The 17151-nt window shown below is 42.6% G+C and overlaps 1 protein-coding gene across 1 annotated transcript in view; it reads right to left on the bottom strand.

Moving 5' to 3' along the window:
• LOC147716922 (corticotropin-releasing hormone receptor 1) overlaps window positions 1-17151 on the bottom strand; it is a 1353112-nt gene that overhangs the window by 230154 nt on the left and 1105807 nt on the right. The window contains exon 6 of the mRNA XM_086919826.1: window positions 7296-7449. Within this exon, the coding sequence (XP_086775952.1) occupies window positions 7296-7449 (154 nt within the window). The remainder of the gene's footprint in view (window positions 1-7295; window positions 7450-17151) is intronic.

The raw sequence follows: 17151 nt of genomic DNA, 5'->3' as shown, positions 1-17151 counted from the left end.
TGCCCTTTAAATTATATTTTCTCTGCGCAGTCTTCCAAGTGCCTACATGCTGCGAACGTTTTCAATCTCCTCATGTCACCTCATCCTTGTAGTCTGCTCAAGGCCTTAACCTGTCACTTATCTGTACACCCCATGCCCTTCCATGCGATTCCGATTTTGCACTTGTTACCCATAAACTCTGGAATGCACGTGGGATGAAATAGTATCTTAACTGCTGGTATTTTTTTTCCAAGTTCGGTCAATTGGGCACAAATAAACTGACAACATTAACACAAGTTATTGGCAACCCTGAGAGAAAACCATGCAGTGGTATGAAACACTGTACACACTAATGTTGACAAACATATATCCAGCTTTTTTTTAAATATAAGTGAACATGTTTTTACATGGATTGTGGAGTTCGCACATATCAATTGGAGAGTTGGTGAATGAATTGGAGTCAGTTGGAGATGAATCAATGAATGGAAGTACGTGTGAGTGAATTGATGAGTGAGACATTGAGTACTTGGATGGAAGGGTTAGTGAGTGCATGGATAGGGTGATGCATTAACAGATACGTTCTTAGGTTGATTTCTGAATGAATGGGTGAGGGAGTGCATGAATGAGTTATCCTACCATGTTGTAAATTAACCATGTATCCACCAATGGAGCCCCTACCCATCCATTTAATATTTCGCACTTTCATACACTAACCCATATGCACACAAACTTGCAATCTAGGAAGGGACATTTTCACATATAAAAAATAGCGACCTATAGACTTTGCCAATACATGTTAGACATTGACCATCAGGAGGCAGCTAGATCAAACCATCAAGGCTTACTTTTAAAGGTTGGTTCTGGTGTAGTAGGACACTAGTTCAGCTAGTACAATACTGTTTCACAATAAGTTAAATATGCAGACGGGTTTATATCTTTTTGTAAAAATTCTGATATTATTTCAGCTAGTAAATATAACAGATCTCAATGTTTGGGCAAGCATCATCTTTCATGGTTGAATTGCCTATGGGGATGTTTATTGGGTCTCTTGCTCAGGTGCTCCTGGGTGTTGGGGTTGGGGAGAGGGTCGGAAGATGCAGCCAACAGGTGTCTTCTGCCTTCTGGAAGGGTGCAAGCATTCACAGCTCCGCGTGCCTAACAAAATGAATGCATCCGTCTGTAACACAACTGATGCTCATGTAAAGTGCTCTGATACCTTTGGGTTTAGTTCGCGCTAAATAAATCTACAAAAAAAATCTGCTCAGGGAAACTCCCCCATGTCAATCCCCCATTTCCGCTCAACTCTGACTCTAAAATCAGGTACAAAAAAGTTTTTGAATTTTTTTTTTCCCCCCAAGTGGCAAGTATACCATGTGAAAATTACTACATTCGATTAAACCCAGAGAGCAAGGTTTTCGGCATTCACCAGATGTAGTAATTATGACAAAATCTGAGTTACTGGGGAAGTGCACCAAAATCTGCATGTTATGGTAAACACTGTATGGTTTTTCCGATTAAATTCAGGCAGCTGTGACCAGCTTAAATGTATTGAATGGCAAGGTCATGATTGCACCCTGTAATTACTGGATGTGACAATTACCACACAACTTATAATCCTCACCCCTGTGCATAGAGGGGCGCGTGCACAGACAGCACAGCCCACTCACTATCAGAGCCAGCGACTGGGATCAGCGCTGTAAATTCAGGAATAATCTAATTATTCTGGTGTAGAATCAAATTCTAAGACAGGGATCACAGAAACTAATGTGTCAAATGTGTGAAGGAGGTGAAATTATACAACAAGCATTTGAAATGCAAACAATCTCACTTTTGGGACCTTATAAGTATTTAGCTATGCAATACATTAGGGGCCCGATGTAGTTAGGCATTTACCGGTCGGTAACGGCCGAATTCGGCCGTTACCGACCGGTAAATGCCTTTTCCAATGTAGGGGGCATGTATTTACAGATTCAGTATTTTTACCAAATCTGTATTTACCGAATCGATAAAATTACCGAATTGGTAAATACAGACTCAGTAAAAATACTGAATCTGTAAATGCAGATGTAGGTGGCGCTTCAAACAGTGCCACAGGCCCCTAAGAATTCGCTATTTACCATGTAATACTATTGCATGGTAAATAACGAATTCAGGTGTACATGCACATCTGTGCATGTACACCTGTGCCATGTGACACACCGACATGCCCTTAGGGCATGTATGTGTGCCACATGTCACACAAGCCTGACATTGGGGTGCTACAGGGTGTCAAAGTGACACCCCGTTCCCCCTGGCAAGATTAGGTATTTACCGATTCGGTAATTACCAAATCGGTATTTGCCATTGATTCCTATGGGTTTCAAGGCCCATAAGAATCTATGGCAAATACTGATTCGGTATTTACCGAATCGGTAAATACCGAATCTTACAGATTCGGTAATTGAAAAAGAAAAATTACCTACATCTGCCTACTTCCAATTTACCTACTCGTAAATACCGAATCGGTATGATTCGGTATTTAAGAGTAGGTAAATCGAGATTACCTACATCGGGCCCTAGGTATATAGTACTTGCAACGCCCTGATGGGGGATTGAAGTTTTATTTTTTCGGTGAGTAGCGCACTTCTTCGGAACCCATAAGGGCTTAGTGGTGAATTAGTATAGCGAAAAATATGAAAGTGATTTTATGTGCCTGGAGTACACAAGTTCATCATTTCTAGGTGTGCCTTTTGAAAGATGCATGGGAATAGCTATATGCAAACTGGTTTCACCATAACTAACATTGCAGGCTAAAATACACTTCTAGGCCACATACTCTCTGAAGTGGATAAGCAAACAACCTCAAATCCTAATGCCTGGTTGGGAAGAGGTGTCAAACCAACAAGGAGCAGCTTGAGTCTGCAGTGGCAGAGAACAAGGGATCTACGTCTGAACTCCCTCACGGGAAGACATGTGTATAAAATTCTAGCAAACCGCAGATTGAAGACAACTAGCACACATCAATCAACACAAAACATTAAAACCCAACAATAAAATCCTTTGGTAAATCCTTCCTGCATTACACCTATCAAGAGGGAGTAGTGAAGGGACATGATGTTTTCTTCTGTACACTACTACTACAGCTGACATATCAAAGCTGCTTGAAAGGCTGCTCCGCCCCTGCTCTAATACACGAGGGCTACAACCGCTCCTGTGACCCGTCTCTTAAAGTCTCATTCGCTATCCTCTGCACTATCTTATTTGGCTCACATCAACAGCAAGCACCCAGCCCTGCTCGAGATGCATCTCAAATTTATAAAAACATAGGGGCATATTATCAAGCCTGGGCGATAAAATTATCGCCACTTTATCGGCAGGAAACTGCCGATAAAGTGGCGAAAATGGGCTTGATAATATGCTTTATGGAATTCTAATCGAAGCTCATGTTAAATGTGAAGGACATCTAACATGAGCTTCGATTGGAGTTCCATAGAGCATATTATCAAGCCCATTATCGCCACTTTATCGGCAGTTTCCTGCCGAGAAAGTTCGATAATTTTATCGCCCAGGCTTGATAATATGCCCCATAGTTCTCTGGTATGTAAACTGAAACACATTATCTCCGTATGTAATAGTAGTTCGGCAAAAGTATCCATTGTTCTATATTTTACAGTGCATGCCTCTTAAAATCACCACCTATAACCCAAACTTAGTCATCATCATTGTATCTTTATTCAATTTTATTTAAAAAAAAAACATAAAACTACAGTACATCATCTACAACAGCTACTTAAAAAATAATGGCTGTAACGTCATAAACATTTTGAAAGTGAAGTGATGTGCATACTGCCCAGGCAGGTAACAGAGCAGTGAGGCTTCTTAATCAACAATCCAAGACCCCTAAAACACAGTTTTAAAACAAAATGCCTACAATGAATCCAACACTAATGCTGCCAGCATAATCAATTGTAAAATGTAAAAAGTAAAAGGCATGCTGTTTGGCAGATGGCAGTGCAACGAGGCATGAGGCCTACAAAGAACCACAAAAAGGCATTTCTAAAGCGAAATACAAAAGTTGAATCCAGCAATAATGATAATAATAGGCAGCAGGGTCAAATCTACGGATCCAAGTGGTGAGTGAATTTTAATCTACACATGAAAATATGCGCAGGATATCCAACAGCGTTGGATCCGTGTAGGCAGGGCCGGACTGGCCATAGCGGGCACCGGACAATCCCCCGGTGCGCCGCACGGGTGGAGGCCGTTTTTGTTACAGGCCTGCAAAATCGGCCCTGTACCAAAATCGGCCGAAAACTGGCCCCGGTAAAGAGCTCAGCGACACCTCCAACCCCAGGGCGACCAAGCACTTTGCCAGGGCGGGTTGCGGTTCCCAGTCTGGCCCTGCATGTAGGCATCAAAAGGCCTTCAAAACCATGGTAGAACTATAGCCTGATAGGTGTCTTTACATTGATAGGTATGTACCATGGCTAGAAAGAAGGGTCAGACAACCATAGTGTATCACGAGATCTAAAATGTTATGGATGTAACTTCGGCCTGAAGGTCCCCCCTTTATTGATTTCCTACGCTTTGCAGACGCTTTCCTACGCTTGCTACGCTTCCCTATGCAATGCAAACGACATCCTCTCATGTTATTAAAATGGCAAGTTTTGGCATTATTTTATTTGAATTCTAGGGCAGATTGCGTCCCTGGCTCGGCTGCGTGCTCGCCCAGTGGGCTGCGGATACTCACTTCCTATGGTGTCTGCCAGGATCCCCGCTACTCTGTTACCCTTCAGCCGCTATCATGCAGGGCGCCTGTGCTTGTAAAATTAAAGCCCGCATTGCGTGCTGAATGTTGCAGGAAAGCATGTAATGGCTGCTATAGTAAAACTCATGAAAGATAGTAGTGCTTAAAATGACGTACTGTGTAGCAACCAAAGTAAAGGGGCCAGTAGCCATGGAGGTTACAAATGAAGACAAGGCTGTACTAAGGAGGGAGGGACTAACAAGCTAATTACAGAATCAGAAGGCAGCAATTTCGAAGGACAATGACACAAGTCACTGAAAAATATGGGCAGGGTTTATCTTTCATACTCTACTACAGCAGATCGCCAGAGCAGGGCATGCGCACTGGCATAGGCTCGACCTAAAAAGGACTGCACTAGAGCAGGAAAATCTCAGGAAACTGTCCAGCTCCTCTCCTTTTAATTAACCTCCAGGGGAGAGATAGCATCAAAAGAGCAGATGGCAATTAGGACAGGAAGCTCTAAAATGTCTCAATCAACTACTCAGACACAAATATGTTACAAGAACCAAACGAAGACTGAAGAATACACCCTCCACATCCACCTTAAACTCTATCACTGCACATATTCCGCTGCATGAACCTGGGCAGAGGAAAAACAAAGCTTCTCTTCTCTGAATCAGACACGAGTGCAATCAGGACATACTGTACATCAGAGAAATATCAGCACAATTAACAAAAGGACATGATTCTATGCTGCATAGACGGACACTTATGAGTTGATTTATTTGTGATTAATAGAAAACCAGTCAGGTACGTGTGGATATCTCTGTCCATCATGAGTAATCCAGCAGATCGCACAGCAGGCGGGCAGTTGACAGGGACACACACATGCCAGAAATGAGAGAAGTACATTAGTTAACTTCCTTTTCTTAATGGAGAAATCAGTATATCAACACTTCTATGCAAAACAGGGGTGTGCCCCTTTTGTCTTACACCCCCTGAGGTATCTACTCCTGCTCTTTTCAGGATTAACTTCACAGGGCTATAAATGATTTGAGAAAAGTTGAAAAATATCTAGGCATGTTTGGGGCGGAGGGCGTCCATTACCATTTGCTGTATCACCCCCTTCCCTGAAGTGCCACCTGTCCTGCTCTAGTGGCAACATTACTAGAACAGGCAGTCTATGACACTAGCTGAGCATCTATTGACGCATGTCTGTTCCGCAGGCAGAAATGTAAATTAATTATGGCTTTGAAAACCCGGATCTTGATTATATTCTCCTGGCGTTTGAGCCCCCATCCCTAAGTGTCTGTACTAAAGATGGAATGCAGATTAAAGACAACTACAGTCCAATGAAATACTTAAACCCTAATAAAAATCGACTAAAGGATCCTACAACTGGGGTACAGAACACCCAACATCATATCTCAGGATTCATGGAGAACAAGAAATGGACAGACTTACAGGCCCATGAATGACAAGCCCCACAATCAATGCCCATTTCTCAGTGTCACGACAGGAGACCAATCATATGCCAATCAGTGTTCGCTATTTCACAAGGAAGTAGCCCCGCGTAGGTTGCTCGGAGCTGGCCCTTCTGCACAGTAACAAAAGAAGTTCCCGACTGCTCTGGTCTTACTGTGACTAAGAAGTGAATGACATTTAGTCCCAGTGCATGAAAAGTTTCAGAGCACAAGCCTGCTCATACAGCGACCTACTATTAAAGGCCCACTGAGGCAAACCTGAAGTGATGAATGGAAATTTGGGCCAACTTTTCTGAACGACTGTGAATTTCTCTAGGTGTCAGTTTACTAAAATTCGTCTTACTTGCCCCCTCCCTAAATCCATGACGTTACATGTGCCTTATTAAAAACAGCTTGTTTATGGCTTACCTTTCTAACAAACCCATAACGTTGTAACTCATGCATCCAAGGACCTGACTGTCTATTTATCAAAGTAAAAATGAAAAACAGTTCAAAATCTTCATAATTTCTAAGCCCATCATAAAACCTGTAGGAATATTCTGGATTTCACATGTAACTGGTGTAGGGCAATTACAAAAATTAGCTGGTGGCTACACGGCCTCCTATAACCACTTTTACGTGAACCTCACTGTATAATTGGGATTTGCTTACCTCAGCCCCTATATACAATTTAGTTCAGTACAGTTAGTAAATCCCTATATTCCTGTCTAATGCAGGTCAATTTAAATAGATAATATAGTAAGTCAGAAGTCCTGCATATTGCACGAAAGTCAGACAAGCAACGGGCGGCAGAGAAGTGTATCCGAGGGGGGCTGTTCACAAATGTGAAAAAGAGCCCACACGCCAGGGGTCACCTTTCAGCGATCACTGGCCCCTTCGGCTTTCACCAAAGCCTAGAAGATATCAAGGAAAGAGGCTGAGGAGAGGCAAATGCCTGAGACAATTAGAATGCTGTAAAAACACAGCCCCTCAGTACAACATGCACTCGTGCAAGGCACATGCTGAATGAGGACCTGGATGATTTCAACATTTTTAAAAAATGTGATTTGCAATCGCTGCTTGAAGCATGTGGGCCCTGTTGAGGGATGACAGGTTTCCGTACTTACACCATCCAATGCAGATGAACATCCACTTGCGCAGCTTGTCGGTGGAGTAGGTCAGGACGATGGCCGTGTGGAGGTAGCAGCCCTCTCCGAACATCCAAAAGAAATTCGTCACATAGAAATAATTGTGGGCTGCGGTCACCAGCCTGCACCAAATCTAGGAGAGAGTGAGAGAGATGTTAGATGTATTTGGTGCTCTTGTGGAGTGGATTGCCTGATGTCACATTGATCCTTTAGCACCGAGTGTGATATTACTAGGCTTTAGGGATTGTGGAAGATGTTAGTAACCTTAAAGGCACAGGTCACAAATTGTGGTTATCATTTGTGCGATGAATACTTGCAATCTGTAACTGATTGTCTGAAGCAAATTAAAGACTAATAAGCGTCGTCACACAACATATAGTCACAGGAGTGGTAGAATGATCTGATTAATGAATATACATTAGGCAGGTCAGTCTGTATGGCCTCCTGTGACTGGCTACAACCAAATGGATGGTGACCTCAAGCGACAGCAGACCACTATCCCTGTGTTTGCATTTCCAAACAGGAAACTTAACTCAATCGTGCAGAGGACATATCCAAGCCATCGCCCTTGCTGCAGTCCTCAAGTGCTGAGGATGGCTACAGGCCGTCCTTGCACCTGAGGCAGGAAATCCCTTTAGTGCGAGCGCCAGAGGGATTTCCTTTCATTTAACATAGTGTCTGAAGCTGGAGAGGCTACTTAATGTTTTTCTCTGAAATGAAGATCAGCGTGTGGCGCTTTGAAGACATTTCAGAGAAACCAAACGTGAAATTAGCCTAATGCCTCATTTCACTTTCAAGACTTCAGTGCTCCTGGGCATATCTCAGCCCCTGAGGACCAACCATATGGGATTGGCATGACCCCACCCTACTCCCATACAAACAGAAAACAGTCTTCCTGCTTCCCATGGGGCCCGAGGTGAGCAGTTACCCTCAGCTGCCTCCAAGGGAGGGGGGGCAGAAAGCCCACTAGACACAAGTTTTTTTTTAAATGTAGCGGTGGGGGCTGCCAAGCATGGGAATAGCAAAGCCCTGACCCCCATAAAAATGTGGAAACAGTATTTGTGCCCTGCTTGGGGGCAGATGGCGTAATTACCCCTAATCTGGGAGGGGGGCAGAAATCCCACAGTATGGCAGCAATATATATTTTTAATAAAATAATGGGATGGATCTTTTCCAGCCTACCTTCAGGCCCCTCCCGCACCCCATAAACCTCAACAGACTTTCTGCTCCCCTGCGGACTAAAAGATCCCTTCAATGGCAAGCAAGAGGACATTTGATTCTTTGTTTTTACAAATGGGCCAGGGGAGTTTGGCTAACTACCAGTATCATCCCACTTGCAATGGTGAACAGCTGCACTTTTTTGGCTTGGGTAGGATGCTTCCTGGAAAACCCTACCAGACCCCCAGAGATCTGAAAAGTAGACATCTGGGGGAGTCCAGGGTGGTGTGCTCCACATGCATCCCAAGCGATTTTCTTCCCCATAATGCCCTCAAAACATTGACTAAAAACATACATTTTTCTCATAGTTCCCTGAGAAAAACTTCCAGTATCTATGGGGAGCCACACATTTCCTACCACACAGCATTTCTCCAAGTCTCTTGATAAAAATAGTGCCTCACTTGTGTGAGTGGGCCAAGAGACCTTGACACAAAAGTCCCTAGAGTGCCATGTGGAGAGATCAGCAATAGGGGTAGCTATGAGACTTGGGGCTAGCTTGGCTGCCACTCATGGAAACCCACCAACCACAGACATTTTTTAAAAGTAGGCAACAAAGGTATTCCAGGGTGATGTGCCTAGTATGAGTACCAAGAGGTGTTCTTAGCCACAATGCCTTGCAAACCTCAAACTTTCCCTGAAATCACGCATGCATTTCTGGGACGGAAACTTCCAGAATCCACAGGAATCCATACAATTCCTAACACTCAGCATTGCCTAACTTGTGCCCAAAAAAATGCTGCACCACTTGTGTGATTGGCCCTAGTGCCAGCGACAGGAATGGATCCAACAGGGATCAACAGTAGTCCCCAAGCACAATGTACAGGTTTACTAGGTTTCCCTTGTTGCTGTCCGACCTAGGGCCCAAAATACAAAGCTACACACTTTGCAAAAAAAGTGTCAGTTTTGAGTGGAAAAATTTGATGTATGCATTTGTGTTTTGGGCTGTTTCCTGTCACGGGCACTTGACCTACTCACACAAGTGAGGTACTATTTCTATCAGAAAACGTAGAGGAATGCTCCCTGTTTGTGGCTCCCTGCAGATTCCAGAACTTTCCATCACAGAAATGTGAGGATTTTTTTTTTTTAGTCAAAGTTTGAGGGTTGCAATGCATTCTGGGTAGAACAGCCTGGTGAGAGCAATGCAAGTCACACCATCCAATCCTGGAGTCCCCCTAGGTGTTTAGCTTGAACAAATGTACAGGATTTCTAGGTTTCCCTAGGTGCCGGCTGAGCTTGGGCCCAAAATCCACAGCTACCCATTTTGTGTAAAACAGGTCCGTTTTAAGTGGAAAAATGTGATGTATCCATGTTGTGTTTGAGCCCTTTTCTATTGCGGGCAATAGGCCTTCCCACACATGAGGTACCATTTTTTCAGAAGATATGTGGGAGCATAGAATAGTGGGATATTTGCTATTACCAATTGGATTTAAGTGCATTTGTGCCTTACAAAGGTAAGCCAGCGTGTAAGACATTTTGAAAAATACTCTCTAAATCATATGCCAGTATGGTTACTCACAAATTCAGAGATGTACAAATAACCTCAGCGCCTACCTCCATATCTTGTGCCCATTTCAGGAATACATAGGATTCATTAATACCCATTTTCCACTATACATATTTCACCATATGAATTGGTACATAATGAAAAACCACTGTACAATGCAGCTCAGGTTGTTGGCTCTGGGTACCTTGGGTTCCTGTAAAACCACAGACCTAACACATGACCACAACTAGAAGGGTCTAGTCGCCCTAATCTTATGTTACTTTTGTAAATCTGCCATTGTGACAAAAAGCTACAGATGAAAACTTTATCAAAAATGGCCTATTATTTTTGCTAATTTTCAATATTTCTATATTTCAACAGTTGGCTTCTTTAGGAAAACCTTGAAGGAGCTACATGTATGACTCCTTGTTAAATGTGGAATTTTGTCTACTTTCTAGAAATCTATAGGTTTTCCGGATCACCCATGGGTTTCACACTGGTTTCCACCACCAAATGTAAGTAGGTTGATAGGATGCAAAATAGGAAAACTGAGCTACCACTTTGAAAAATGTGGTAAGAAATTAGATTGTTTTTATTCAGCTCTGCATGTTCCTGAAAGCTGGGGGCTTTAGCACAGCAAACTCTTTGTTCACAACATTTTTGTGAAAAAACAGACAATTATATCCAGAGCACTTTCTTTCTATTTTTCCCTCCTCAAAACTCAACATTTAGCTATATTTTGGATATTTGCTAAGTCCCCTCCAGGGCAATCCACAAACCCTGGGTACTATTAGAATCCTCCGGATGTTGGAAAAAGGGATGCAAACTTGGTGTGGATCGCTTATGTGGACAAAATGTTATGGAGGCTGAAGCACAAAGTACCCCAAATAGCCAACAAAGGCTTAGCATTGAGGGCGAAAAGGTCTAGTAGATAAAGGGTTAGAGCAGTCTATGTTCCATAAAGGAACAGGGCTGCTTTAAAGAAAATAGATTTCTACTCTGAGAACAGATTGGGGAGCAGGCAGTGGTAGACTGGACAACTAACTGTTGTCCCTAATGTCGTGTGACACAGTTTCCAAAGGGAAAACTTTCAAATAGTGTAAACTTTGCTTTTGCGGATCATTTACCACTTCCTTTGAGGAGTTGGTAACTGTTTCATGGATGTGACCACAATGACACATAGTACACCAAATTGCAATCAGTAGAGCACACCCCTTTCACGCACCGTACAAATTGTAATTCACTATGTTTTAGTAAACTTATTTTGCAAGTTGGAAATACGTTTTCATCTACTTTTTAGTAGATAACAAATGACTGTGCAAACTGCAGGGGTTCTGACCGGAAAATGGCTTTGTACATCAGGTCCACAGTCTGGAGATATTTTGTTACCTTTGGGGTTCAATTGTTAGTAAAGTTTAGAGATTATTTGATCAGTTAGTAATCTTAAAGGACCTTTAGGGATTATGTGGAGAAATTTTAATTACCTTTAGGTATAACTCTATTTAGCATTAACCCTTACATGCTGCATGACATGCTGCTATCCTTCGGAGATTAACAACCTGTGGGTATAGGTGAAAATCTGTCAAGACTGTTTAAAGCCTTCGGTTCTGTGGGACTTAGCAGCATACTTTGAAATTGCGTGTGAGCCTCAGCATTAAAAAAAATGTCCCCGGGGAATATATGCTAACATTATCTCTTGTTTAGTGATCAAACATCAAAAATAAAATAAATGATTGTGCTCATAGGGAGTACAATTATCAATTCACAGGTTTAATTCGTCATTAATTGCCTGTCAAACGCATTATGAGACTGTATTCTGATTAGGACAATTTCTACTGTCCAGAGGGTTATTATGAATTGAAATTGTTGTTGCAATATTTTATTATGCAAACAACTTCTGCTAGATAGAAATAAGCTACTTTTAGATCATTACATCATAACACCATAACACTCATTATTTCAGCAATTGCCATAACAGCAAATCCAGAAACTGTAAAATCATACATACACACACTAAAAACAAGGCTTATATAAAAAGAAAAAAGTAATTAAAATAATTCTAATAACTCACAGTTAACTCTAGCAGCATAGATGAGGACCATAATGTAAAATATAAAATTATTATAAAATTATTATAATGTCAAAAATCCCCCCGATTAAAACTGGCAGCATGGAGGGGGAACATCTCAATAATTTAGAAATGTGGGAATAGATTAAATGTGGCAGCTCCTATAAAGGTTGTCTACTGTTACAGGATCTAAAGAGAAATCATGAATGACAGCAAAGCGCAACTCGAACACACAAGATTCTAAGGTTCTAGATAGTGGGAGGTGAGGTGGCAATCTTTTTCTGTCTGAGTCTCCACATATATGTAAGAAACCTAGCGATAGCAAAAATAATTTTTGAACTATGCCTGCCCTAAGAACCCTAGTTGCAATTTTGTAGTCCCTGATGCCAAAATTGAGGCATAACGGAGGAATCCATTTCCTCCAATGTGCATGGTACTGCACGCAAAAGTACAGGACATGATCTACAGTTTCTTTGTCCTCTAGGCAACATGGGCAGCTTAGGTCGGGTTCAACATTAATAAGGGTACCTCACCACTTTCCAGTAAATGATTGAGGAGGCAAGGTCCCAATTCGGAACTTGATGCACTAACAATACATTTTAGAAAGATTTTACACAGGTAAGGTTTCTGTTTCAAACCAATTGAGCAATGACATTTGCTTATTGGGGCATACAGTAAATCAACATAATGTCACTGTTCAGAGGTAAAACAAAAAAAATTCAGAGACCATTATGCAATATGCAAGTGAATTTCTTTAAAGTAGATATGCATAAAATTGGAAGAAAAAATAGACCTGGGCCAGTACCAGTGTTTACTCCATAAAAAACATAAGTGCTGGGTTTTGCTCAGAAATGTATGGCCCACAAAAATGCCATGGGTGCCGAATATCAAGAATGTGAAATATTGATTCCACCCAACGCCTCTTCAACCACCACAAGACACACCCTTTCATTCCATCTCACTCTATCTAACCCACTCCAAAAACTACACTTTTTCCTTGATTTATGTAGGAAATTGGGTTATTGGTTGATGGGGTGAAACTGTATTTTAGCAGGAACCACAATCTCTGTCCGGGTGAAACACAAGCAAACCCCAAATGAACCTGTGCTTAATCCTCTGATAGCTTGGCACAAAAGCAGTCAGGCTTGACTTGGAGGCAATGTGCAAAGTATTTATGCACCACTTCAAACAGTTATAATGTGAAAATACTACACAAGAAAAATCCTACACCAATTTAGTAAAAATAGAGTTACATTTAATAAATTATTTGAGACCAAAATGACAAAAATCCAATTGGTAGAACCAGAGATATGCAGTTGTAATTATTTAAGTGAAAGCAGTGCCAAGAAGCACAAAGTTCCAACTGTGGTTATCTGTTCACGCCGGACTGGGACAAAGTCACATGTTCAGGCCTACCATGATGGAGTGCAGGCTGGATACAAGGAGCCAGTTTGGCCTGCTGAACAAATATGGTAAATGCGCAGCGTTGTGAGATCCTGCGACGAGGCTGCTTCACGCAGCGGTGGTTCAGAGGAGCTGTAGGGCTGCAATGCGGAGTCCTGCATCGTCATCAAGGATGCCATTGACGAGGTGCTTGCCATGTGAAGGCCTATTTGAGGGTGCATCGTGCAGAGGTGGTTCTGCAGAGACTGTGATCTGCAATGTCCTGCATCGGGTATATGTCACTCAATAGCGGTTTTGATGCACCTGCAAGGAGATGCTTCTTGCTGTGTTGGTTCTGCGCACAGGACCATAGCTGGGTTGGTGGGGCACCTCAAGGCCCACTTCTGAGAGTAAAGGACTGGAGTGGCAGCACTTGGTGGCATGACTCACAGCAGAGTCCAGGTGCTTGGTTCAAGGTGGTTGGAGCCTTTTCTGTCCTTGATGATCTGATCTGGAGGTGAGTTAACAGGCCCTAAGAGTCACTCTGGTATCTGGGATCAAGATGCAAGTCTAGTCCTTTCACTCAGGCAGAAGGGCAATAGAGTAGCAGTACTTTTTGCAGAGCAGCACAGCAGTCCTTCTGAGTCTTCCACAGATCCAGAGTTGTACTGAAGAGTAGTATCAGAGGGTCCATTATTTATACCTGGTGCCCCACCTTGAAGTAAGAGTAGGTTCTGGAGGTTTTCACCCCCAATTGTGCTTGGTATTTCCTGCCTCCCTGCCCTGGCCCCAGCTTGCCTGCGGGATCACAAATGACTAGTGTCAAACACTTTATGAGAGTTGTCAGGCAGAGTTCTTGTAATGTATAAGTGTGTTAGGTGACAGCTCCTCCCCCCCATCAAGTCAAAGATGGCCCATCCTGCCAACAATTAATTCCCTTTGTCTCACGGTCAGGGAGCAATGCACAAAGACCAACAGCCAGCTACACTTATCCATATACAGGCTGCAGGCACCAAATGGTTAGGACATGAAAATGGCACCTTTTGAAAAGTAGTAGGTAATAGTGCCTGCAAGGGATTTTCTTTATATGCACTTAGTCAGACATTTCATGTACAATCTGCTAGCTTCTCTCAGTAGCTTGCACTAATTGTTTAAGAACTGAATTTACTTATTTAAGTCAGAATGAATCTCTTATAGATGCTTTCCAGATGGGTGTACATTTTTCAAAAGTCACATTTTATAACAAAAATAATTTATTGAAGGATACAAAAGACTAAAACACCACACAATGACTGATGTTTACAAATGGATCGTTTTTTCTAACACCTCATAGTCACTGATGTGAACATCTATTCCAAACAAAACATACAGAAGAAAAATGAAACTGATTGACACAATGAAACTGATTGACACAAAGAACAATTCCTTCTGGGAGGTGAAACACAAAGGAAATAGATGGGGTTGTCGATGTTTTGGTCTATTTAGTGGAATCATCCATTAGACCATCTTCAGGACAATGCGTTTAAGTGTTAAATGTAGCTTTAGAAAATTCCATCGGTAAGTGCTAGTGGTGAACTGGATCCGTATTAGATTCCAGCTATTTCTTGTTTCCGACATCAGAAGATCCGTGCAATTTTAGTGACCCATAAGTAGTAATCCAGGTGGATTTACTTCCTTCCGTGCCTACAACCGTCGATTAATTGAAGGGGCGCTGCTCCTCCGACGCGCTGCTGTTCCTGCAGGCACAATTACCTAGTGCTATATACACTACCCAAGCCTCCAAGGGTTGATTGGGTTCCCCACGTTTTCTTACAACTTTTAAAAAGTGGCATTTTCAGAACAGTGACTTAAAATCCAACTTAACCATTAAAGAGGGTTTTAAATTACAGTTCTTTAGACACCAAACTTGAGATTCCTATCTGCTCCCAATTGAAAGTTATCACTTATTAAATGGAATAAGTTAAACCAATGTTCCCCAATGAGAAAGGCAGGCCTTGCAGTAGTGAAAAACAAATGTAAGAGTTTTTCACTACCAGGATATGTAAAAGTTAAAACTACGGGGCTCATTACAATGTCAGTGGGACCGACACTGACAGCACATCGGTGTCGATCCCAATGACATCTGAAGCAGCGGTCAGACTACCGCATTACGATGAGGTCGGTCCAACCACATTGCTGAGGGACCGACCGCTGGAGCTCTTCGGCCCAGTGGTTGGAATATAATCCCTACAACGAGTGCAGTGCCTGCTTAGGCACTGCTGTAGGGATTAGGATGCCCTTTATGACGGCCTTTCAATGGCGGTCCAATTGCAATTAAAAGGCTGTTGTAAACAGACTTTGGGGGCCCCTAGCAGGGTCTGCACTAGGAGGCTGGGGAGCTCCACAGATGCCCCAACAAACATCCATGAGGTGCCTGCCACATGGTGCAGGGATGTTTAAAAACATGCCATTTGGCTTTAGGGTTTGTGCTGTGACCCTTTTCCATGCCGCAGCGCAAGCCTCACCTTTTCCATGCCGAATCACAAGCCTCAATGTAAAGAGGCATGTTTCTGACCCCCTCCATAGTAGTTGGATCCTAATTTGGCAGTCGGGACTGCCAACTACCTGTTGGCTGGTTCCTATAACCGCAATGATACCGATCAGATGCTTTTCCGACCGGCATCGAAAGTAGGGCTTACATGACCTACCTTTGAAATAAAATGCACCATGCCCTATTGCAGAGGTCTTCAAACTTTTTGATGCCGAGACTCCCTTGTCAAACCTTTTTAGGCGTAAGGACCCCCTTCTGACAAAAGTTTTTAGAAACTGCTACTCCTCATCATCAACAACTATCGACAACCATAAATGCGCCTGTTAGACCAGGCATCTTTTGGCATGTTTCCCCTGTTTTTTCCTTTCTGACATCCTAGTTTTGACTCTTTTTCTTTTGGATTAGTGTCTCTGTGCACTTTCTCACTGCTGTTCAGTGTTAAAGTGCAAGTGCTCCTATTGTAAATTGTATTATGGAATGGTGTTTCCATGATTGGCATGTTTGACTTATTAGTAAGTCCCTAGTAAAGTGCACTGAGGGTGCCAGGGCCTGTAAATCAAATGCTGCTGGTGGGCCTGTAGCACTGATTGTGCCATTCACCAAAGCAGCCCTGAAAGGGGTTTCAGACCTGCTAATGCAGTGTGTGTGTGCAGTTTGTACCTGCCATGTTGATCTGGCAAGTGCACCCACTTGCCAGGCCCTATTCTTCACTTTTCTTACATGTAAGTCCTCCCTACGTTAGGCCCAAGGTACCCCTGTGGGCAGGGTGCCATGTATATTAAAGGTAGGACATGTACTGGTGTTTGTGACATGTCCTGGTAGTGAATTACAGTGTGTTTCATTTTTCACTATGGAAAGGCTATTTGTCCCATAGGATAGAATGGATTATAACATCCTACAAGCATATCTTCCCATTAGGACAAGATAGAGAAATGGGGTTTAGAACTCAGACTATAAAAATGAATCTTTTAGGAAAGATGATTTTTATGTTCTTTGTTTGGAAATAACACTTTTAGAAAGTAGGTATTTTGTTGCTTAGCCATCCTGTGTGTCTTTGCTGGGTTTGTGGATTGACTGTCTGGCTTTGGAGTGACAGGGGCTGGGGATGTGCATTTTCATCAGACAGCCACTGGCGGGGTCAAGGTGTGTCCAG

Source organism: Lissotriton vulgaris, chromosome 5, assembly GCF_964263255.1.
Source record: "Lissotriton vulgaris chromosome 5, aLisVul1.2, whole genome shotgun sequence".
NCBI classification, from domain to species: Eukaryota; Metazoa; Chordata; class Amphibia; order Caudata; family Salamandridae; genus Lissotriton; species Lissotriton vulgaris.
The sequence above is the reverse complement of the archived record's forward strand: the minus strand, read 5'-3'. Positions and strand labels throughout refer to the sequence as shown.